At 38.0% G+C, this 26,149-nt stretch overlaps 1 protein-coding gene across 3 annotated transcripts in view; it reads left to right on the forward strand.

Moving 5' to 3' along the window:
* The first annotated feature begins 925 nt into the window (after nt 1-925).
* ptpn6 (protein tyrosine phosphatase non-receptor type 6) overlaps nt 926-26,149 on the forward strand; it is a 37,735-nt gene continuing 12,511 nt past the window's right edge. Inside the window, exons 1-10 of one of the 3 annotated variants that reach the window (XM_037537195.1) lie at nt 926-1,058; nt 3,994-4,062; nt 4,312-4,454; nt 4,672-4,756; nt 5,524-5,547; nt 6,090-6,212; nt 10,171-10,365; nt 19,138-19,318; nt 25,071-25,187; nt 25,908-26,036. In XM_037537195.1, coding sequence (XP_037393092.1) covers nt 5,540-5,547; nt 6,090-6,212; nt 10,171-10,365; nt 19,138-19,318; nt 25,071-25,187; nt 25,908-26,036 — 753 coding nt within the window. In that variant the 5' untranslated portion in view covers nt 926-1,058; nt 3,994-4,062; nt 4,312-4,454; nt 4,672-4,756; nt 5,524-5,539. Of the gene's footprint in view, nt 1,059-3,993; nt 4,063-4,311; nt 4,455-4,671; nt 4,757-4,921; nt 5,001-5,471; nt 5,548-6,089; nt 6,213-10,170; nt 10,366-19,137; nt 19,319-25,070; nt 25,188-25,907; nt 26,037-26,149 lie in introns of those variants that run through there. The other 2 variants (XM_037537194.1, XM_017724457.2) reach the window with 2 other exon arrangements.

The raw sequence follows: 26,149 nt of genomic DNA on the forward strand, positions 1-26,149 counted from the left end.
CATCTTTGTACATTTATCATCTATCAACATATGGACTGAAGTCTGTTAAATGCTTTTCTTTTAGGGATCTTTAAATTTAAAATAAAATGATAAGCAGTAATGAGCAGTAAAGTATTGTAATTTCCTGTATTTTTATATAACAGCTGTAAAATGAATGCAACTTAGTAGCCAGCAATTTACTGTAAATTTACAAAAAAATGAATTTGACATTTTTTAAATTAATTTTTAGAATGTTTATAAGTAAAAGATCACCATGCACTGTATAAGCACAGATTATCTCATTTTACAGATATTTTAACATTAATTACAATTTGCATAAACATGACTAAAACCTCATATTTTTTAGCAACATCTCATTGTTACAACATTTAAAAAACGTAAAACTTCAGTAAGTCTTTAAAACACCAAAACCCAAATCATCAGTAAAAAAACACTTTTTTATTTCACAAGACAATGATAAAGTGTTTACTGCATTTAGTAATTTTTACTCTATTACGCTGAATAAATGTGATTTGTTACTTTGAATAAATTACTCTTATTAAATGTGACTAATTATAGTAATTAAATTGCACCTAATTAATGTGCCTAGTTACTGTGCACGTTTGCTTACTGTAGTGTTAACTGTGTTTTCCAGGCTAATGGGAGTGAAAAGCTCAGCAATGTCAGTAAAAAGATCTCACCCTGTTACAGAATGACAGAATTTACAAGGGGGAGGCTGGGCAGTGAGAGGGCGAGTGTGTGTGTGTGTGTGTGTGTGGACTGGGAAGAAGATTTGGACGCTTTCTGGCCCTCAGACAAAACATGGCAATTTAGGAAAATTACAGGGTGGAGAAATGTAATCATTCTGCCAGATAACTTATCACAACTAACATTTAGATACAGACAGAGAGCGGACGAGTGGAGGATGAAAGGTTCCTCAGGACAGGACTGCAGTTCAAAACTGTTCATAGTCAAATCCACTCTGTAAAGCTTTCACTCAAACAGCCTTCTGCTCTGCTCTGTGCATGCTTACTCACTATGTAAAGAACAGCACTGCATTCGTCTAGTTCGGCCTGTAGGTGAGTGTCTGCTGTTTATCTCTCTCTTTCTCTCTTTATGTGCATGTGTGTGTGTGTGTGTTTTTCTCAGTCTCTCTCTGCCATCTCCCATTTTCTCTCCCCCTTAATCTTTCTGCGACCTTACTGTTTACTTCATACTGAATGGTTAACTACTGATTATTAGGTTGTCACTCCCATTGTCTGGTCTGATAATTCATTGTTTCATCTCTGTCCCTCTATTTCTTGTTTCTTTTCTCTCTGTCTTTCTATTTCTCACTTTTCTCCTTCACCTGCTTTATAGTAAATAACTAAACAAGTGTACAATGTTTTTGTACGATCTGCTAGGTTATCATTTCGTCCTTGTCTCTCACTAATATACATGCTTTCTCTTACTCATTCATCCTTAATATTCTTTTTTTTTAGTTGCAGAAGTGTCACTGTGTGTGTTTCTAAATGACCCCCATACTCCTTTTTGCAGTAGTGTGTGTGCGTGTGTGCGTATGTGTGTCAGTGAGTCTGTGTGTGTGTAGATTCTGATTCACTGGCCTTGTTTTCTGAAGGTCTTATTTAGCTGCTGACGGCTCTCACCCATTGCCTCCAAACACACACGCACACCTACAGTGGTGCTGTGGTTGGACAGAGATGTTTGTTAGAGGTCTGTGTATTTGTGCATGTGTGTGTGTGTGAATGTATTTGTGATTGTGTGCACTTTTGAATGTATGAGTGTGGATATTTGTTAGTATGTGTGAATGTGTGAGTGTGTGTATGTGTGTGTAAGTGTACCTATAAGTGTTTGTTTTGTGTGGCACTGTGTGTCACAGAGTGTTTTTGAGTGTGCCACTGTATCTGTGAGTGTGTGTGTGTCTGAGTGTGTGTTCTTGAGTGTGTGACTGTATCTGTGAGTGTATGTGTGTGTCTGAGTGTGTGTTCTTGAGTGTGTGACTGTATCTGTGAGTGTGGGTGTATCTGAGTGTGTGTATGTGTGTGTGTGTAAGCATATCTATAAGTGTTTGTTTTTGTGTGGCACTGTGTGTCAGAGAGTTTTTGAGTGTGTGACTGTATCTGTGAGTGTGTGTGTGTCTGAGTGTGTGTTCTTGAGTGTGTGACTGTATCTGTGAGTGTGGGTGTATCTGAGTGTGTGTATGTGTGTGTGTGTAAGCATATCTATAAGTGTTTGTTTTTGTGTGGCACTGTGTGTCAGAGAGTTTTTGAGTGTGTGACTGTATCTGTGAGTATGTGTTCTTGAGTGTGTGAGGATATATGTTTTTGATGGTGTAATTCTGTTTTTGAGTGTGTGCGGGTGTTTTTGAGTGTGTGTGTGTGTGTGTGAGAGTGCGTGTGTGTGTCTGAATGTGTATGTTTTCGAGAGTGTGTTTTTGAGTGTGTGGCTGTCTGAGAGTGTATATTTTGAGTGTGTGACTGTATCTGTGAGTGTGCGAGTGTGTGTCATTGTGTTTTTGAGTGCGTGACTATATGTTTTTGAGTGTGTGAGTTTGTTTTTGAGTGTGTGTGTGTTGTCTGAATGTGTAGGTTTTTGAGTGTGTGTTTTTGAGTGTGTGACTGTATCTGTGAGTGTATATGTGTGTGTGTGTGTCTGAGTGTGTGAGTGTATGTTGATTGTGTGTGTGTGTGTCTGAATGTGTAGGTTTTTGAGTGTGTGTTTTTGAGTGTGTGACTGTATCTGTGAGTGTGTGTGTGTCTGAGTGTGTGAGTGTATGTTGATTGTGTGTGTGTGTGTGTGTGTCTGAATGTGTATGTTTCTGAGTGTGTTTTTGAGTGTGTGACTGTATCTATGAGTGTGTGTGTCTGAGTGTGTTTTTGAGTGTGTGAGTGTGTTTTGTGTGTGTGTGTGTGTGTCTGAATGTGTATGTTTTTGAGTGTGTGACTGTATCTGTGAGTGTGTGTGTGTCTGAATGTGTATGTTTCTGAGTGTGTGTTTTTGTGTGTGACTGTATCTGTGAGTGTGTGTGTCTTTTGTGTGTGTGTGTGTGTGAATGTGTATGTTTTTGAGTGTGTTTTTGTGTGTGTGACTGTATCTGTGAGTGTGTGTGTTTTTGAGTGTGTGACTGTATCTGTGAGTGTGTGTGTTTTTGAGTGTGTGACTGTATCTGTGAGTGTGTGTGTCTGGGTGTGTTTATGAGTGTGTGAGTGTGTGTCTGAGTGTGTGAGTGTGTCTTTTGTGTGTCTGTGTGAATGTGTATGTTTTTGAGTGTGTCTTTGAGTGTGTGACTGTATCTGTGAGTGTGCGTGTCTGAGTGTGTTTTTGAGTGTGTGAGTGTGTGTCTGAGTGTGTGAGTGTGTTTTGTGTGTGTGTGAATCTGTGTGTTTTTGAGTGTGTGACTGTATCTGTGTGTGTGTGTGTTTTTGAGTGTGTGAGTGTGTGTCTGAGTGTGTGAGTGTGTTTTGTGTGTGTGTGAATCTGTGTGTTTTTGAGTGTGTGACTGTATCTGTGTGTGTGTGTGTTTTTGAGTGTGTGAGGGTGTGTGATTGTGTGTTTTTGAGTATGTGTCTGAAAGTGTATATTTTGAGTGTGTATGAGTCTATGGTTTTGAGTGTGTATGAGTGTGCATGTGTGTATGAGTTTGAGTGTGTGTGTTTTTGAATGATCCCTCTGTGTTTAAAGGCAGCTGTAATAGCTGAAGGTTATGCAGACATTGTGGGCTAGAGGTCTATAAAGGCACTTGTTTTATAGACAGCACAGGATTGTGGCTTATATTTGTCTAATTTTGCAAATATTCAAACTTCACAGTGTCTGAGTTAGGGTTCAGTGACCTGCCATTTGCAATTCAAACTTTTATGTTTGCTCTCTCTCATTAGTGTAGACGATAATCTGCCCGACTATAATCTAAACATTAACCACCTGGATTAACCACCTATGTGTGTCAGAAAAAAACATGTTGTAAATCATTGCAATATAATTGTAACTGACCTCTGTGTTTCCTCTTTGTTTGTTTAGATACCAGACATCACTTTGCACTGTGGGAAATGAAGTCTTGCACGTGTGCTCTTGTGTAATATAACAGAGGTAAGAATGGAAAACACACAGGAACGTGTGCTCACATTGCATGTAGTAATGCTTACTCAAGACTGTGTGTGTGTGTAGGTGTGTGTGTGTGTGTGTGTGTGTGTGTGTGTGTGTGTGTGTGTGTGTGTGTGTGTGTGTGTGTGTGTGTGTGTGTTCTGAAAAAAGCTGTGACTGAAAGTCACTCTTGCTGCCTGCTGCAGGGCAACAGGAATAAGGAAGTGTAATTTATAGTTGAACTTTGTGTGCAAGTTATGCTGCAAATGGAACGGCAGAAGCACGCAGAGTGACAAAGAAGTGTCAGAGATAGAGAAGGATGGAGAAAGACTGAAAGAAGAGGACAGATAGATTCAGAACGAAAAGTAGACAGCGGTACTTGCACTCTGTGACTGAGGGTAATGTATTTCACATTGGTCTCTCTCAATCTATCAATGCATTTTGGCACAAGTTTTACAGTTTACATGTTTCGTTACTGTTTCTTAGTTAACATAAACATAAATAGGAGGAATATATATAATAAGTTATTTAAAACATCAGTCATAAACAAATAAAAAGTTTGAGGGAAACTCGCTCCTCTTTTTTACTTTCTGTTATCTCTCTCTCACTACAAAGGTCGTGCTCTGTAAAAGTCCTACGAGCAGCAGTGACGTCACTTTGGCTCATAGCGTACTGGACAGTGTGGACAGAGGGACGGCAGGTAAAGCTCAGATGAGAGAATATGGGGCTTCAGAAACCTCTATGCTAAATGGTATCCCCCATCATTGTGATCGCTTTCACTGCTTTGCAAAAAAAGCCACAAAAAGGAAGGAAGAAGCTTGAGTGTGACAGAGTAGAGAAAGAAAGAGAGAGAGAGAAAGAGAAGCAGAGGGAGGGCCATCGAGACAGAGGGCTTAAATAGAGTGGGCTGTCGACAGTTACTGGTTTTCAGAGAGCTGAAGAGAGTAAGTGTGTTTATATTTCACCTGAAAGTGCGTGGGCATAAGACAGAGAAGTGCGATCGAGCGAGCGAGCGAGAGAGAGAGAGAGAGAGAGAGAGAGAGAGAGAGAGAGAGAGAGAGAGAGAGAGAGAGAGAGAGAGAGAGAGAGAGAGCACAGCTAGTGGTTTATACTTTTTGAGAGATGCTGTAGAGGGCAGGTTGGATGAACAGAGGAAAAGAGAGAGAGACAGAACATTGGGGTTTGATAGTCACTACAGATAGGATGACTGTATTTATTTGTTTGTATGCCTGAAGTAATAGCAAAATTTATTTATTTTGTTTATTTGTCTCTCCTTATCCGTCTTTGACTCTGTTTCTCTCTGCTTCAATTTCTCTCTCTCTCTCTCACTGTGATATTCAGCGGGAGTGACAGACAGAGTGTTAGGATTTGATTGTTAGTTATTTATTTACTTACTTGCTCACTTATTCGTCTAGGTGCCTAAAGTTATAAAACGTTTCTTCTCTCCTCTCCTGTCGGGCTTGGCAGAGTGTGAAAGAAAAACATGGTTCGGTAAGTTGTTCTTCTTTCTCTCTCTCTCTCTCTCTCTCTCTCTCTCTATCTATCGCTCTCTCTCTCTCTGTCTCTTGTTTCTCCTTCATGTTCCTTTTTTCAGTTTTACTTTTGTCACACGCTGCTCACCACAGCAGATGATTTCTATTGTGCAATTCCCCTTTTAAAAAGATAGCTGAAGTTGCTTATTAAGTGAATGAGTGCATGTGAGTGCGCAAAAGAGAGAGTACACGCACCCCCAGGGAACTGGACAGGTGTGGTCACACATGCACGTGTATTTATAGTGCAGTGTGTGGTTTGGGGGCCGTGAAGCTGAAATCAGAACACATTCACGTCATCAGGTCCTCCAGGTTCACATTTGCCGCAAACTCTCACCTGTGAATGAAATGCAAAAATGAACATCTTCCAAACAAATGGTTCTCTGTGGAGAAAAGAAAAAAGTACATATCAGATGTGCGAGAGAGGGGAGTCAGATTTTAACTCTAAAACTTGCAATTTGTGATGTACTGGATAACATTCAGAACTCTGTGTGTGCTTTCCAGGTGGTTCCATAGAGATTTGTCTGGTCTAGAAGCAGAGACGCTTCTGAAGAGCCATGGAGTTCACGGCAGCTTCCTGGCCAGGCCCAGCAAGAAGAATGTTGGGGATTTCTCTTTATCTGTGAGGTAACACACCCCAACTGAAATTTTAATGCTTTTAGCTGAGAGACTGGTGCATCAGGACTAGGCTGAGAGGGGCCTAGTGTCTCTGCTGCCGTGTTTTAGCTGCTGCAGTGCTGGGCGGTGGTGGCTGTAGTGGTCATCTTTGCTGTTGTGTTGTGGGCTTTTGTCTGCTAGACCGCAAAACATCATTTTGGTCATTGGATTCCTGATGTGTAGCTTTCCAGCTGTTAGCCCTCTGCAATTGCTGTAGGAAGTGGTTTGTTTTACTGTGGCAGGGTGAGCGGGAGCGGTTTGAGGAATAATTTCCTTTTTCTTGCACGTTTTACTGTGTCTGTTGCTGTGTTTGAACTGGCCTCCTAATCACTCTTCCCTACAATGGAAATTCAGGAGCACCATTATAGAGCATTATTATAGGCAACATAACTTGTGATTTATGTAAACCAGTGATTCTCATCCTTGTCTGGCTTTGTTAATAATTAATATTGCCTTTAAAAGCCTGTAATCAATTAGATTTTATTTAAAATCATGTTTTGGAACTTGAGTGATCTGCTACAACTTTTGAACATACAGATTTTATGAGCCTACATTGCTGATGTTAGACCTACACCATTGTATAAATAATTAATGGTTCAAAATAATACTTTTTGGTTGCTCTAATAAAAATGTTGCTTGCACTACCTTTAAAGACTATAAGTAAGTAGGCTAGCTTAGCTATGCTTCGTCCTCATGGCTCTGCAGAACTACATGGGCATGTTTCTTTGTTGTGGAAAATGCAAGCAGGTTTTAGGTTCATTTAGGTTCAAGTTTTTATTTGAAATATAGCCTGAATATTTGTAGGCTTTTGTAATTTTAAAAATATGAATGCATCCTTTTGACCACAGTCTGTGGACATGATGAGCATATCTCATGGGCAGCCAAATACCTATGCGCCAATGCTTGTGTACCACTCAATTAAAAGATTTTTTACCACTGAATTAAAAGATTCTCACACACTAGCATGGGTTTGCTCATCACTCTGTGACAGATGTCTCATTCTGCCACGTACATAATCTGCGTGCAATGTGTTTGTGGAATTTTAAGAGTGAACTTTATATTGTTCACTTTGTTTTCAAACACCTCTACAAAATGACAATGAGTCTTAAAACAAACTTTAAATGAAAAGGTAATTTAGTCTAGACTCAGGCTTAAGCCGAGAGTTGGGAACTTCATCCAAAATATATGAAAACAGTGATAATGCAAAGTGTTTTGCTGAATAACACATCATTGTTGAGACTGTAAAAACTTTACCATGACCTTAAAGTCTTTACCATGACACTTTAAACACGGCTCAGGCACAACGGCTGTTTAGATTTTTTCAGAAACCACAGATTTGTTGTGTCTTGAGAAGGGTGGGGTTGTTGGCTGGCTGAAACGCGGCATGCTTATATTTGTTCACTGAGAGATCTACACAGAAATGATCTGATGACTTTCAGCCATGGAGATTTCTCTTTCTCTGCCCTCCCTTCTGTCCTTTTATCTTACATGGATAAAGACACACTGCTGTTCTACTGATTTCTCTGCTGATGTCCTGCTCTGGACCAGCTTGGTCCTTACATGTGCCTGTCTGCTGAGGCCTGCAGATTCAGCTTGGTCAAAGATGTTCAATGCTCTGCAAAAGTCATTGGCATCTGAGTAAACAATATGTAAAGCCATTTATCTGAGCAGAAATCATTTATTTGTTCAGAAAACAACACAAACTTAAAAATACAACAAACAAAAATTAAACAGCAAACTATTGTACCCATTAGTTTAACAATTTTCTCTAGTTGAGGTAGCAGCAAGAAGTCAGGAACCAAACCCGTGTCTTTTATCTGTACTGTGCTAACCAAGATAATAACTTTTTAAAACTTTAAAACTATTTTTATGTTTATTTGTATTTATTATAACATTATGTAGTGTTTTACTGACACACTTTCTGCGAAGATAAATGCATTAAAAACTTTTTTATTGGCTGCGTAAGACTTGCATCCCTAAAAGATGTATTTGCCTCAAACCTCATTAAAGTTATCAAACCTTGGGCGCCAAATGTGTCTTAGCTGATCAACTACATTTGACGTAAAGGGAAAATTGTGTACATTTGTTTTTTGCAGAACTATTTCTTTAATATTGATATTAATGCAAAATAAATACACTGATTGAATGTTTGTACTCCTAATTCTATCCCAATAGAAAAACCTTGTTTTTTCTAGTTCTGAATTGTTGAGCACATGTATTTGGGTTATAAATTGCTTGTAGTACTATGCATACTGTCCATACACTATAGACCTTCACCTTAAATGCATTGCTTATCTTAGTACATTATGTACTTAGTACAAATTTCATAAATCACCACTAATCTTATTCTAGTTTCAAAAAGCATGGCAGAACATAAAACACTCCACTTCTCCATGGTCATAAAGTTGAATGTGGGAACTCGGTAACAAGGTGTTTTAGTTGCAATTGAATGTGTTAATGTTGCTAATATGCCTGTATAAGCAGCAGTGGTTTTAAACCAAGGTGATAAAATGTCTAGCAGTTTACACATTTGCAAATACACACAGTGAGGAAGTAGTCAGACACTTGTTTTTGTTCTTTAATTTATAGTTCTAGTTCAAATATACACTTCATATTGTCTTTTGACTTTTTACTTATAATATGAACAAAAAAGTACATGTTTACAAGCATTAATAAGTGTGTTTAAAAATGAAATTGATAAAGGAAAAAGTATTAAGACACCACAGATGAATAACATTAGTACTTCATTGCAAAACTATTGTTGCAAAGCTTCAAGACACCTACAATAAGAAGTAATTAGCTTTTGGCAGGCTTATGGTTACATCTTGACCCATTCCTCTTAGCAAACCTTCAGTTCCTCTCAGATGGACTCACATTGAAAACAGGAGCCTGATCCTGTTGTCTTGTTGAGACATCCTTCTTTTCCCCAGTTTCTTGGCTAATGAGATATTCTCTTCTAATATTTCCCGACACATCATGCCATTCATTTTTCATTTGATGACTTGTAATGCCCCAGTACTGCTGAGAAGCTACCATGTGTCATGATGCTTCTACCTTCTATACTTGTGGATATTGGGTGCTTGGGATCTAACATGCAGTCCTTTTTCTCCAGTCATGATAAGCTAAATTATTGTCAAAGAGTTCTAATTGTGTTGTAATATAAGTAGTTTGATTTGTCTAAATGCCCCTGTACACATTTTAGGCAGTTAGCGCAGGGACATTTTTTTGTTATTGCAGTATTAATATCTAAAACCTGATTTATATACATATTGAGTGTCTGAATGATGTTTATAAATACAAAATTAAAATACATTATGTGTGTAAATCTGAAGAGTGTACATATGCAGAGTGGAAGTGTATTTAAAAAAAAAAACTGAATACTCATTTCGCTTCATTGTATGTCCAGTTTTACACTTATGTGAATTAAATGCACTAAAATGACCCACCAACTCCCTCCATCAAAAAATGTACCTCCTTATCTGTTTGTTAGATTTGATTTTGTGTGATCTGTGCTCATTTCTATCAAATTGTATCATTGTTATTTAATTATTATTATTATTATTATTATTATTATTATTATTATTAAACAGATTGGCTGTAGTTTTGTGAGCAAACAGGAGTGTGTGAATAAATGAATGGCTTGTTGGGCTTTCCAGGTTGGGAAGGATGTTTTCATATCTCTTACTTAATGCTTACCACCCACTATATCCAAACATTTATACAACCTCTATAACATATTCAGCTGTCATTTGTATAAAAAAGATATTTAGATATTTAGACTGAAGTTTGTGAGAACTTAAGGTGTTAGTGTGATTGGCAGTTGTTGTTGTGGTGTCCCATAACAGCAGTGTAAAAGTTTGAATGGCAGGAGAAGCTTCTGGTAAGGCTCTTTCTCTCTGTCTCTGGCTCTCTCTCCTATCTCTCTTAGAGTTGGGGACATCGTGACACACATCAGGATCCAGAATACTGGCGATTACTATGATCTGTATGGTGGTGAGAAGTTTGCTACATTATCAGAGCTGGTGGAGTACTACACAGGAAACCACGGTGTGCTACAGGATAAAGATGGAACCATCATTGAGCTCAAATACCCTGTAAATTCCTCTGACCCCACCACAGAGAGGTGAGTCTACAGCCAAAGTAGTCTATGCTCACATGTACTTCTCACTGCAGTGCTCCACTGCTTTGTGCAATATCCTGCAGCACGTAGGACAAAGAAGTATCAACACAGGCATCTGTCCTTTCAGCATCTTACCCCGTAATACTTGGTCTGCTGACGTAAAGGCAGGGCCATTTGTTCAGTTGCTTACTGACACAGATAGGCACATACAGCCTGATTTGTGGAGTCAGTGCTGTTCATAAAGGGTTAACAAATTTCAATGGTAAAGCCAAAGAAGTATCAATTATTGGTGGTAATTGCGAAAGTCTGCTGTAATTTTGAATAATTTTTCTCAATCATAGCACATTAAAAAAAGCAGAGAAATTCAGGAGAAAGTGCAAAAAACTCTGAACTAAGGAGAGACTTTATTATGATTTGATTCCAACAGAAAGTGATCATGTATTCAGTTGATTTGTGGAAAGAAAAAACATCCTTTTACATTTTGCCAAACTGATCAGACCATTCTGGTGTTGAAGCCACCCTGGGGTAAAAATAAATTTAAAAAATCTAATCATTATTTACACAAAACCTGCTATTCATATTACAGTTTGTTGCATATAAAGCTAAGTGTTGCAAAATATATCCAATATGTTAATAAATAGCTGTTTTTTGGAACACTGAAACACTGCTATTTTACTTATCTAACTGAAAAGTAACAGTGAAAAAACGGTTTCAGAAATAGGCAGGTTGTCTTCAGACTTTTGGTAGACAGAGCCTTTCACTCTATGTTTGGCATTTGCAAAGTCTCTCACTTGGTTGAGTCTGAGAGCCTTGATCAAAGTTGCGTTCGTTCTTTAGATCGGCATTTAGGACTCTTTGCCTGGGTTACACATCTTTGGCTAGCCCAGCGTGTTATATCTGCCCAGTTTTTGTAATTCTCATTGCTTATGCAGTGATTATGCGTGCATGCATCTTGCCTCCAAATCTGAGTTCTGAAATATTTATTACTTTTACCCTATTGAAACAAAAACAGTAATTTTGTCAAAAGTGCAGATTCTAAACATATCGTCAATATGACATGGAGATGTTCTGTTGTGATTTGGATTAGATGGAAAGTTACGATTTGGTTTTGTGGACATCATTTACATTTTTTCCATGTTTTTGTCATTGTTTGACATCAGAACAAATGGAAAAAAAAAAAAAAAAAAAAAATATATATATATATATATATATATATATATATATATATATATATATATATGTAAATATTTCATTGCTTAACTCATGATGCAATCTGATATCTAATTACTTATATTTTAATAGTATGGCAAAATGAGTGATAACTCTTGACTTCTGTAAGCATAACCTTACACCTTTTTTGAGAGCATTTGAATACTGGTAAGAACTGACTGATTACTATGATATCTGAGCTACCCTTATTTCCTGCAAAGGTCCAAACAGCTGCTGCTAATACTGCCACATGGCCAGCTGTGTCTGGACACAGCAAGATGGTGAAATTCTTACTTGCTGTTGCTTTATGGCGATGAATTACCACTGTATGTCGTGACTGTGTACCTGGCATGTGAACATAATCAGAGGGTTGTGGTGAGTTTATGTGAGGCCAGTACGTAATGGAACATTATCTCAGTTGCAGGGTTTGGGTCAGAGCACAGCACAGCAAAAACAGGATACAGCACATCACACAACACCAGCTAACATGGAAAATTATTTAGATCAGTCATGGTTCTACTAAGAATGCTAAATACATACATAATTAGCTCAACGCAGGTGTATTACAACACAGCTGACCGAAAAAATCCCACTACATGTTTCGGCCAGAGGCCAGAGAACTGCAAATACAACCCAACATTTGTGTATGCAGATGGGTAAGCTATAAAAGGCATGGCTATGCTTCCTAAAACTACTTTCTATGTCCTGGTTCCCTGCCGCTTATAGCAGGTGTGAGAGTAACTGACTGGTTTGCGTTCCTTGCTGCTCATAGCTGCTTTTATAAATCTGACCTGTGTTTAACCTTACAGTGTATAAATGTTTTAACCTTACACTCTAAAAATAGCTATTATATTATTGTATTTCGCTATGAATTCTCAGAGCAGTGCAGTCTTAATGTTCATTGTGTAATTTACTGTTCCTGTTAAAATGAACTGTGCCAGAAATCTCTTGAAAAGTAGAATCTCTGAAAAGTAACTCCACAACATTAACACAAAATATTTATGAAAACATAGATTTCATGTATATGTGAAGTTTAAATACATAAGATGTAATAGGAAAGTGAGATAATAGTCATAAATTAGATTAGTATCACTTTGATATCATATTTGATATATGGAGTCAGTTAATCAGTAGGTTGTGCTGTGGGTAGAGCTGTAGTGACCTGCACACAGTTTTCCCGTTACCCCAACAAAAGTTGATCTGACTTGTTTGGTGTCTAAAGTTTGCTCCTTTAGTTTTGCACTCACGTTACAGCCAATGTGACACTAAGGCTCATGTAGTTACCAAGCAATAATGTAGCTAAATTAGCCCTCCTATGCCTTGCAGTATGCAGTATATACACTGTAAACTTGAATTAGTTGACTTTACTAAAAATATTATCATGCAACTGACCCCAACTGAACTTTGTTGAATGTAACAGATTCTATAAAATCTAACACTAAGCCTAAACCTAACCCTAACACTTTTGATCTCACAAAAATAATTTACAATTAAAGACTCTGCAAATAATCCATAGGGTACTATCAAAAGAATGTTTAACTGAATTTTCCAACTCGGAGCTTCCCACTTCCTACTGCTAAGCGTTCATGCAGCGTCAGCTGTCTGAGGTCGGAAAAACTCTTATCGGACTTAAAACGGTTGTTTGGTTTTAGGTTCTTTTTTTCAAAGTAGATGTAGAGTATGGTGATTCACCATTAATGTTATTTATCCCACTCAGAAGTCAGAAACGTCTCAGTTACAGCTTTGGTCATGTCTGTAGCTGTTGCACTGTTTTCAGTAAGTTGCAGAATATGCTTATTGCTCTGTGTTTCATGCTCTGTAGGTTATACTCTGAAAGATTTGAGGCACTTATCAGTATATGTGCAGGTGGGGGTCCTGATGTGATCTCAGTTGGGAGACAGGGGTGTAAAAATATATTGATGCATCAAGATGTACTGATCTTAATGTGGTGATGCAACTGTATCAATTTTAAAATGCTACAATCTCATATCAATTATTATAATAATATCAATTATTAGCACAATAATCACATATTGTGCTGATTTCTTTTTATATGGTCACGATGCATTGATAGTTATGTTATTAATTAACAGTAAAAATAAAGTAAAACTTGTAGTGAATAGCTGTGTCCATACATTTGACTGTTACAGCTGTAGTTTTGCTGTATCAAGAGGGATAAAGCTGGATGCAAATTTAGGAATTAAAATGTAATAAATAAATTGGTTCCAAAGGGCATCAGACCATTATTATAGGTCATTGTAATGTGTCAACCAAGCTGACTAATCTGTGGGTTTGGATAACGTATTGTCTTACATCAACGTATTTATTGTGAAGTGTGTTTTGCATTTGGGCTAGCATAACCTCTTACTCACAACTGATAGTCTGTGCCTAGTGATGCAGTAAAACAATAAATAGTCATCTTAAATCAGACCTGTTCTATAAATGTCATAGGGACAGATATGAAATGCAGTAGAGGGTGACAGTACTATATTTGATCATGATATGTATTTTAGTTACCAGGCCATTTATACAAACATATAAAGCAAAGGACTGACTGTTGGGACCAGCAGTGTAAAACGAGTTCAGTTCAAATGTATCCTTATACCAGTACAGCATAACGAACAGCTTTCTCTGGCAGACATTATGATCTCAGATAAACACTGGCAGCAGAACGGTGACATACAGTTAAGATAGTACACGTGGTGCAGTTTTGGACAGTGTAAAGTTTTAGTTCAAAGGCAGTATTAAACAGTTTAAAGTTGTACGTACAGTGCCGTTCTGGGAAGTGTAAAGCTATAATTAATGTGCAGTATTGGACAGTGTAAAACTGTACTTATAGTGCATTGTCGGATAGTAAAGCTATACTTATAGTGCCGAATTGGACAATATAAGCCAGTACACATTGTGCACTGCAGGAGTGCTAATAGAACAGCATGTACGGATAATGTTATACAAAATATATATCATCTCTGTCATAAGAAAAACACCTCCCAAATGGAAACAGCATTTTTAACTTTAACGTACACTAATGTAACAAGATTTTATGTCAAGTTCAAGATAATTTCATTTATTGATTCATGCATCTCAAAAAACTGGATTTCAACATCTTGTTCTGACAGCAACAACATATTCCTTGAAATCTTAATTAATGAATTAAGACTTAATGAAGTATATTTTGGTCATTTTTTTCTAAATATGGAAAATAACCCAGATCAGTCATGATAATCAATGGCGTCAATATGTTAATATAAATATGAAGTCTAAAAAATATTTGTTTGCCTGGTAACCAGTTTGAAGCACGTCTCTATGATGCTTGTTCAAAAATCTGAGCATTTGCTCAAAAGATTTTAAAAAGATTTTTTAATGAAATAGATTGTGTGCAACACAAACAACATGGTAGGCCCAGATTCAGAAGGAAATCACTAAGGATAAATGGGGGTGCATGTTAGGTAAGTCTGTGGTTATTCAAAAATATAATCAAATACATGTCTGGCATTTGTTCATGATCAATTGATCAAGAATTTAAAAATCAATGAAGTTACTTGAATGTTTCCCACTTCAGTAGTGATTTTCACGAGCAAAAAAGCTCTAGGGTGCTTCCTATAAATAACACAAAGTAATAGTATGGTTTCTCTGTGAGATATTCGAATGCTCTTGCTTCATGTCCGTGATAGTAAGCTAGATTGCTTGCTACGTTTAATTAAGAGCACAGAATAAATAATAAACATCCTAATAAACATTTGAAGAATAAAAATATTCTCAAAGTCAAATGTTACCTCGCATCCAGGCTCTAATAAGTTCCTGCTGGTTTCTTCCTTTATGTAAGCTTATTAGTATCAATCTGACTGATATATAATCAGTGACTGAGAATATAATATGTCTTATAATTGATTATAAGTCATTATAAGCACTAATTGTATTATACTGTATGATTTCCTAAAGCCTGAGAAGTCTATATTATTGTGTTATTATTTTTGTTGTACTATATTTTGGACTAACTAGCTTACTAGCTTCTGAAAGCTAGTACATAATGAAAAACATTTGCTTCTGACATTTGTTTCAGTTAGAAAAGGTGACAAAAACATGCCAAAATAGAAAGGATGTTTTTTTATTTCTACAAAATGAGTATTTACAGGTTAATTGCTTTTAAATAACGCCCAAAATCTGTACATTTTGACAGTATGTCTCCGCAATGAATGAGGAACTATTATTATAAAATAGCAACATGCTTTTGATATTGCGTGGGATTAGTGTCTCTTGACCACATATCTTTAACATATGGGTTAATATAGTATCAGTCACTGAGTAATTTGTTGAATTAAAAGTTTTAAGAGTAATGTGCAAATAAGCCAATAAGCCAACAGTTTCAGTGGTCTTTATGGTCTTTAGTGGTCAGTTTTAGAATTGTAATGTTTAAAAAACTGTTTTCTGGAAAGCAAATGTGCACAAATAAGTGTATGTGTTAATGAAAAAGTGAACACACAGACACACTTCCGTCCCTCTGTTGACTGTTTGACTTCCTCTTCTCCTCTGCGGTTGGAAACTTCAGTTTTGACACGTTTGCAAAGAGTGACCAGACCATCCAGTTGGTCTTCAGCTACCCTCTCTCTCTCTTTTAGTCACTGCGGGTGGTGGCTCATGTTTGTATGATGCTGCATTTAAAGTACTGGAACAGAAAATCGCCAGCATGTCATCTCACATATGAGCCTGTATTATCTCCAGGCTCTTCAGCTGCTTACTTACCTGGTGCTTCCATTTCAGCACATTGACCTAATAAACACCAGCAATCGCAAACGCTGGACTGCTGTGTGTGATAGCTGATTTGATCCAAGATTTTATTTAAAGTAATTTTTGACTATTTCAATTGAATAATGTGTCCCAAAAGACATGGAAAGAAATTGGATTACCAGATTTTCTTCTTGTTCTGACAGCAACAGCATATCAGTCATTCTCTTGAAATCCAGATTCCAATTGTTGGAATGTATAACATTACTGAAATGCAGAAACCAATTTCAAAGCTATTTCTTGTGTGTCAGAATTAACATTTGGAATTTGAGTTTCTGTTAAGTGTCTATCATTGTGGTTGATGTTACGGAAATCATAGCCATACATTATCTATAATTTTAGTTTATAGTAGTTGTGAGTTGCTGTAAATTGTATACCTAAATTCTGTTAGCCTGTCCTTTCTTGCAGCTTTCTTAAAACGTATTGAGAAATATTCCTTTATAAGGCAATTCACCATTGCTGTCATACAGAAAGGGCCCTCGACCCAAAATTCACTAGTTAATTTATAAATACAAAGGCTAAATGTAAAGGCTTTTGGTTGGAATTTAAAATTCTAGAAACAAAGTCACCTGTACACTAGTCTTAGGTAGACCTGTCTTTAGTTAGACTTGTAAGTGGTTAAAGATTAGCTTGGAGCTTTAAGGACAGGCAACCCTGTAGCTCTGTATATTTAAATGTCTTTGTTCTACAGTTGGCTTTAAATTGTAGAAGTTGTGGCAGTTGATGTAATCCTTATAAGCTTTTGTGCTTTTTCATGTATGTCCCACGATGACATGCTACATGTGATATGCTACTATGAGCATATTATCAATCTCATTAGTATTTCAAGTACACTGATCAGCTGCATGTTTAGTTAAAAACAGAGCATAATTAGTCATGTTTAATTGGATTTGCTGAAGTGCAGTATGTGATTTTTTTATGGCAGCTTTTAAATGTGCCACTGTCAATGCATTGTGTTGGTGCCTGTGCAAACAAATTTTTAAATTTATGAGTAAATCAGATGATTTCACAAATAAATATTCAGGGTTCGATTCATAACTGGATGAAGCATCATCATAGTCAAGAAAAATTACAATATCTGTGCACGGTGAATATTCAATTGCATCCAAGTGCAGAAGATAAACAGTAGCATTGTTTAACTCTCTTGGAAGCACCTTGTAAATTTCTCCTAAAATATGTTCATGATTTGCACAGGTGTTTTTTTTGCGGATGTAACTTTGCATTTTGTAATTAGTCATTTTGTCTGTCTGTCTGTCTGTCTGCCTGTCTGTCTACTTTTAGACTTATAGGAGGGAATGGTGAAGAAAAGTGATGTGTAACTTCACACTTTCGTACAGGACAGTGAAGTAGTTCTGTATAATCTGGACTGAATAATTGTATTAAATTACTGTTTGTTTGTCCTAATAAATGCATGGTCATGCTGATCAGTGCCATGAAATATTTCCTTATATGGCAATTCACCATTGCTGCCATACTAAAAGGGCCCTCGACCCAAAATTCACTAGTTAATTTATAAATACAAAGGCTAAAAGCAAAGGCTTTTGGTAGGAATTTAAAGTTCTAGAAACAAAGTCACCTGTACACTAGTCTTAGTTAGACTTGTCTTTAGTTAGACCTGTAAGTGGTTAAAGATCAGCTTGGAGCTTTAAGGTCAAAACCCTGATAGAACTTCATGGAATGTAAATAAACGCATAAAGTGATAACAAAATCACTTAATAAACTATTACTGTGAAGTCTTACATGCTTTTTAATAAATGTTTTAATAAACTGTTTATTAAGAAGAAGGTTGGCATTATGAATGCATTAAAAAGAATTATAACAACACTTTTCACTAATGAGACCTGCAATAAATTTCAATAATTATATGTTTGACAAAGTTGAAAGGGGATATAGTGGGAAAATATGAGAAATGACTGAATAACTTGCTGGTTTTCTCCATTTAAGAGGCCTATGCGAAGTGGCTATTTAGCAAGTTTTTTTTAACTGTAGCGTTTCTTAAAGGGGAAGGGAAGGAGGAAGGGCAGGCTAAAAATACTTTGCTGTCTCGAGCTGAGAAATCTTGTCATCAGAAAATTTTCCAACCGCAATACAGGAAACTGAGATGTAGAAACTGAGAACTGAACCTAAATTTAAAGTGGCACCCTCCAGTGCTCACACAGACACACACACAGAGGGCTGCCGCTTTGCACACTGTACACCATAAATATGCAACACCACTCCAACGCTTGCTCTCAATGAAGTGGCTTCTTTTTTTATTGTTTTTTTTTTTTTTCCACTCAGCATTAATATATACTTGTGCTTTGGTTAAAGCTGGGTTGAGGAACTTAGGGCCAATGTTCAGCACAATGGTGAGATCATTTCTCTGTACTAACACAACTACTAAACATGCCAATTAACGAATTAGTGAAATCAAGCATGTCTATGCTAGAAAATCACTGAACTATGCAGGAATCCAGCCCTTCAGGACCAGAGCTTCTACCCTCAGTTTAAAAAGATACATCAGCATAATGCTAACAGTTAGTGCAAGCAAATGTACTGTGACTTTGCTGTCATTGTTAAGCATATTGGTATTTATGAAATATCACTTTCATCAATTTAATGATGATGTAATATCATCATCATCATCATCATCTTATTTATGTAGAATAACAGCATCATATCAAGGTGCTTCTAATCATTAGTTACAAAAACAACAAAACGCTGTTACAATAGCGAAATTAAATTCATTTTCAGAATTCACACTTTCAACCCCCCCCAACCCCTCTCTCTTGTTCTCTGTAGGTGGTATCATGGTCACTTGTCAGGTCCAAGTGCTGAGAAGTTATTGCGTGAGCGGGACGAGTCAGGGACATTTCTGGTGCGGGAGTCTCTCTCTAACCCTGGAGATTTTGTCCTGTCTGCACTCACAGATGAGGTGTCCAACTCTGGCAGGAGGGTCTCACACATCAAGATTATGTATAGTGTAAGTATATATGGTGAACCTAAAATTTAAAATGTGACTCCTTTTCGACTGGCACTCTGGCACACACAAGTCTGTGAGCAAAATGGCTTCATTTTTACTAACATTTCACTGGAGATGATAAGTGGACTAACTAGTATGTGTGTGGGGAAAAAGCTCCTTACAGGCAGGCTGTTCCATAAAAGCTGAATTCCGTGTCTGTCCTTTTTTACACAATGCCCTGCCTTTCTGCCCCAGTGCCCCTAGGAGGCACACTTTATTTTCTGGCACCTTACAGGCCAACAGACATACAAGAACTTTCTAACTATGCCACTATCCTGGCCTGTTTAATCCGATTAAGAAACTTTTAAAAGGATAGCCTGTAATGCCATACCTTAAACTAAAGGAATATCCATCCATCCATTCATCCATCCATTATCTTCCGCTTCTCGTTTCGGGTTGCGGGGGAAGCATCCTAAGCAATGAGGCCCAGACCTCCCTTTCCACAGCCACTTCCACTAGCTCTCCAAAGGGGATTCCGAGGCGCTCCCAGGCCAACTGGGCGATATAGTCACGCCTGCATGTCCTGGGTCTTTCCCAGGGTCTCCTCCCAGGTGGACTTGCCTGTGACACCTCCCGAGGGAGGCGTCCAGGAGGCATCCTAACCAGATGCCAGAACCACCTCAGCTGGCTCCTCTTGACGTGAAGAAGCAGCGGCTCTACTCATATATATATATATATATATATGTGGGCCCACCACAAATATTGGCCTCCCTGATAATCATGAGTAAGCACACACACACACACACACGCATCTTCTAAGCCGCTTCTCCTTCTGTGTTGTGGGGGGTGCTGGAGCCTATCCCAGCGGTCATCGGCAGAAGGCAGGAAACCTCTCCATCGGAAAGGTCGCCAGGCCATCACAGGGCAGACAGACAGACACATTCACTCACACGTAGGGGCAATATACCATGCCCAATTGGCCAGTGGGGGGAAACCGGAGTACCCGGAGGAAACCCAGGCAGACACAGGGAGAACATACAAACTCCACACAGAAAGGGCCCCGGTCACCCGGCTGGGGAATCAAACTCAGGCCCTACTTGCTGTGAGGCCACAGTGCTACCCACCATGCCGCCCCCATGAGTAAGCAGTAATTCTTAATTACTTTTTTTTTTTTTATCTTTTATTCAAAATATTACCAGAAATTTAACCTATATTTAAAGCATAATGATTGAAAGAAAAAACTAAATTTTATCGTAAAATAAATATTTTTCTAAACTTGAAACACAGGCCAAATTCCCTCAATCATCCATCTTTATGAGAAAGACCAGAGAAAACAGCACTGATGTATATCAAAACATTGCTGAGCTGGACAAATCAGGTAATGGCTATCAGAAAATAGCTAAACAGTTGAAAATGTCCATTTCCACTATCAGGACAATAAACTTAAAACAATTGGAGATGTTATGAATTTGCCAGAAAGAGGGAATATGTCTGTACTCACCCCACACACGTTAAGAAGGATGATAGTTTGAATGGGCAAAGAATCTCCAGGGATCCCAGATGGGGAATTGAAAGCCTTTGATGTCAAGGACCAACAAAATCAAGTGCCTACAGTATGCCACACATAACTGGAACTTTCAGTGAGACTGTGTACTATGGACAGATGACACCAAAATGTAGGTTTTGGTCTATAACCACCAGGGGTGAGTTAGGCATGGACATAAAGATAACCATGAAGAAAAGTCCCTCACTCCCACTGTGAAGTATGTGGGTGGATCAGTGATACTGTGGGACTGCTTTTCTTTCAAAGGCCCTGGAAAATTTGTGCAGACACATGGTATCACAGACTCCACCAAGTACCAGCAGAAATAAAATCAAAATCAGAGCTGTTATCTTTGTTTTTTTGTTTTTTTGATCAGGGTTAGATTTTTGTTATTCTTTTTAATGAAAGATCAAAAGGATAAGCAATAAAGATAGTTTTATATAGCATATTGCTTTATGAGGGCTGCCAATACTTGTGGAGGGCAAGATATTTCTTTATTAAGGGTTTATGTGTATAAGCCTGGATGTGTGTGTGGGTGTGTGAACTGAATGGTGCCCATTGTGTTGCAATGGATTTGAGGCATGATGAGGTAAAGGCGAGATCGGCTTAATATGCAGTACTGAAGCTGATTATTTCTCCTGTGTGTAGGTGTGTGTGTGTGTGTGTGTGTGTGTGCATGTTTAATTGTGCACACTTTGAAACAAAATATCCTGACTTCATAAGAAAGCCAGAGAGAAACAGGGTGACAGAGCATCAGAACTGACAAAATAATACTGACTTTATATATTTTAGTGCTTTTTATGAAAATTATATGGTTGGTTAATTTTTTAAAACTGAATTAAGAATTTATGCTTCTTTACTACTTAATGTTAAAATAAGGTTTAGAATTAGGCTTGCAATTTGAAATTCTTTGTGTATGTATTGTGTATGTATCAGTGTACAGCTTGTATAGCAGTATAGATTTACTGTCCTCTGAAAAGAACTCAAAACACAGCCATTCATGTCTAAATAGCTGGCAACACTATTGTATTACACCTCACAGTGAACGTGTCCAAATTGTGCTCAAAGTGTCAATATTTTGTGTGACCACCATTATTATTTAGCACTGCCTTAACACTCTTGGCCATGGAATTCACCAGAGCTGCACAGGTTGCTACTGGAATCCTCTTCCACTCCTCCATCATGACATCACGGAGCTGGTGGATGTTGGACACCTTGCGCTTCTCCTCCTTCCACTTGAGGATGCCCCACAAGTGCTCAATTGGGTTTCTGGCCAGTCCATCACCTTTACCTTCAGCAAAGCAGTTGTGGAGGTGGGTTTGGGGTTGTTATTGTGTTGGAAAACTGCCATGCGTCTCAGTTTCTGAAGGGAGGGGATCATGCTCTGCATGCTCTGTTTCCCTCAATGAACTGCAGCTCCCCAGTGCCGGCAGCACACGTGCAGCCCCAGACCATGATGCTACCACCACCATGCTTGATCGTAGGCAATAGACACTTGTCTTGGTACTCCTCACCAATGCGCCACCACACTTGCTGGACATCATCTGAGCCAAACAAAATTATCTTGGTCTCGTCAGACCACAGGACATGGTTCCAGTAATCCATATTCTTGGACTGCTTGTCTTCAGCAAACTGTTTGCAGGCTTTCTTGTGCGTCAGCTTCAGAAGAGGCATCCTTCTGGGATGACGGCTATGCAGACTAAGTTGATGCATTGTGCAGCATATGGTCTGAGCACTGACAGGCTGACCTCCCACTTCTTCAACCTCTGCAGCAATGCTGGCAGCACTCATACGTTTATTTTTTGAAGCCAATCTCTGGATATGACACTGAACACGTAGACTCAACTTCTTTGGTCGACTCTGGTGAGGCCTGTTCCGAGTGGAACCTGTCCTGGAAAACCACTGTATGACCTTGGCCACAGTGCTATAGCTCAGTTTCAGGGTGTTAGCAATCTTTTTATAGCCTAGGCCATCTTCGTGGAGAGCAACAATTCTATTTCTCACATCCTCAGAGAGTTCTTTGCCGTGAGGTGCCATGTTGAATATCCAGTGGTCAGTATGAGAGAATTGTACAAAAAAACACTAAATTTAACAGCCCTGCTCCCCATTCACACCTGGAACCTTGGAGTCACATTACACCAGGGAGGGACAACAACACAATTGGGCACAATTTGGACATGTTAACTTGTGTTGCCATCTATTTAGAAATAAATGGCTGTGTGTTTAATTATTTTCAGAGGACAGTAAATCTATATTGCTATACAAGCTGTACACTGACTACTTTAAAAAGAAAAGATATAATAAAATATTTGTTAACACAAACAGCTAATCAGCCAATCACATGGCTGCAACCCAGTGCATTTAGGCATGTAGAGGTGGTCAAGACAACTTGCAGTTGTGCAGACCGAGCATCAGAATGGGGAAGAAAGATGATTTAAGTGACTTTGAACGTGGTGTGGTTGTTGGTGCCAGACGGGCTGCTCTGAGTATTTCAGAAACTGCTAATCTACTGGTATTTTCACACACAACCATCTCTAGGGTTTACAGAGAATAGTCCAAAAAGAGAAAATATTCAGTGAGCGGCAGTTGTGTGGATGAAAATGCCTTGTTGATGTGAGAGGTCAGAGGAGAATGGGCAGACTGGTTTGAGATGATAGAAAGGCAACAGTAACTCAAATATATAAACAAAATCTCTGAGGATTGTTTCTAAGACCTTGTTGAAAGTATGCCACAAAGAATTAAAGCAGTTCTGAAGGCAATAGGGGGCCCAACCTTTTAATAGCACCTACTGTACCTTTACTGTACCTAATAAAGTGGCCAGTGAGTGTATGTCCTCACTGTGTACTGGGGCAAAATAAATGTGGGTCCTCATCCAGGCAAGTTTGTCACAGTTCCAGTTGATTGAAACGTTTTAATTACTATCTAATTTAATTACTTTTTTTATAGCCATTCCTTGACTAACAAAATTAACACACTTTCCCTTGTTTCAATTGTCTATTCTTGTCACGATTGGCCCCTCCCAGTCCTGTCCATGTGCTCATGTTGTGTTTACTTCCCAGTCCTGTCCATGTGCTTCTTTGTTTTGGTTTTCAGTCCTGCCCCCTTGTTTCGTGACTCTGTCCCTGTTTGTTTCTACATGTTTTCCGCTTGTTCCTGATTATCCCTGTGTCTTATAAGCCCAGTGTTTGCCCTGGTCTGTGTTGGTCTTTGTTTTTTGGAGTTGTTTGATGTTTGGATGTTTGATTTGTTTGGTGTATTTCTCTGTTGTGTATTTCAGTCTGTGTTTCTTTCGTTATGTCTGAACCCCAATCTCTCTGTGTTGGCTACATGAACCTGGACTGTTCCTGGATTTGCCCAAATTAAACTAGCTTATCTCAGCGCATGCCTTCGCATCCTTGCTCCACATCACAATTCTCTTGTCTTTCCCATGTTGAAGAATGACTAAGAGAATCTGACCTCTGTGTCACCTCATATACAGATCCCAGTGAAACAGGAAGTCATGAATACTGCTTGATTAACTTAAAAAGTAAAATATAAATATGGAAACAAGGCTTCAGTTACATTTTGTTTCTAAGAATGGTTAGATAATTATACTAGCAATCTATGGTTGCCAATAATTGTGGCACATGTGGTTTTGTTAAAAATAATTATTTCTTCGTGAAGTGCTTTATCTCAGAATAAATTTACTTTAGTTAAAAGTTGGATTTTTAATTGTTTCTATTGTTTTCAGAGTGAGATAAAACTAATTCACCAAAAAGTGAATTTCATATAACCATTTTTATTGTCTTATAACGCTTATTAGCCACCCTCAAGCCCTTCAACAGTTTCTGAGCAGAGACCTGCTCTTGGCTGAATATGTTGGGATTTTTAGAAATGTCTCTTTTCCTTGCATATAAATAGTGATTCCATGAATATAAATATTCATTTGATGGATGTCCATATTTTATATTGAATAAGCACTAACATATATGAAATTAATTTTGATATATATGGAATAAACATCTATATATATATTGAATGAATATTGATATTAATTCAATTAATATTTAAAATAAATGAAGATAATGTGAAACCTCTTTTAACATCACACTTCTGATGTTCCTTGCTACAAAGTGGTGACATCAGCTGCAAACAGAGCAGCTTCTGACATCAGTGCTATGCAGGATGAATTTGAATGTAAAATGATGTCATGTGATGTGAACTTTAGGGAGTATCTTATCTCTGTTTCAGCATAATGGCTACACAGTAGGTGGAAATGAAATCTTTGGCTCTCTGGCAGATCTGGTGGAGCATTTCAAACGCAAAGGTATCGAGGAGGTCTCGGGCACCAAAGTTTACCTCAAACAGGTGAGACAGCTGTCCACCCATGATAAGGATTCTATTATGGAACTTTTTTACTCCAACTTTAGTTATATGTAAAAACTTTTGCAGGTATTTTTGACATACATGTTTTGACAGACATAACATGACCTTACTTGTTACTTACCTGGTTCAGATTACCCAGTACTGACCCCATCAATCTGTGTTCTGACCCCTGCTTTTGATCATGACTGTGACGTCTGTGTTTGTCCCCCCACAAAAACAACAATGCATATTCATTCTACTGCCTGAAGCTCCCCAGAGTTATAATAGACCTACTGTAATTACATTTCACTTCATGTGGCTTCCGGTGACCAAGCGGAAATCACACTCAGGCATAATAGGATGAGTTTTCATGCCAGTGAGAACCATAGTTCTAGTTTATATAGGTCCCTATTTAAGACCAGTCTAATGGCATGCCATGACTGCAGAAAAAAATGAACAGTACTGTTACTGCCATACAGAATATTGCCTAGGTAGGAGCAAAAGATATTCAGTAATAGAGTATTTAGGGTCAAAGTAATTAGTTACTTAATAAAAAGATAAAAATATTATTTAATTTTCCGAATTCAGTAACAATTTCTTTACATAAGTTATTATGCAACTTTTTTTTGCATTCTAGGAATTGTATAATTTAAGAACATTATTAGAATGACTCTCTATTTCTCTCTCTCTCTCTCTCTCTCTCTCTCTCTCTCTCTCCCTCAGCCGTATTTCTCTACTAGGGTGAACGCGGCTGACATTGAGAGCAGGGTGAGGCTGCTGGAGCAGACAGCAGATGGACAAATTCAGGAAGGAGACAAGAAGATAAAAGCCGGTTTCTGGGAGGAGTTTGATGTGAGTTTGTCCTGTAAAGGTTATATTTACTCCGAATACCAGCACAGAGCTAAGGATTAGATATGCAAATAAAATTTTGCATGCTTCTGCTACTGTCTGTTACTTCCTGCAAA

The sequence above is a fragment of the Pygocentrus nattereri genome, chromosome 3 (genome assembly GCF_015220715.1).
Source record: "Pygocentrus nattereri isolate fPygNat1 chromosome 3, fPygNat1.pri, whole genome shotgun sequence".
In the NCBI taxonomy this organism is placed as follows: Eukaryota; Metazoa; Chordata; class Actinopteri; order Characiformes; family Serrasalmidae; genus Pygocentrus; species Pygocentrus nattereri.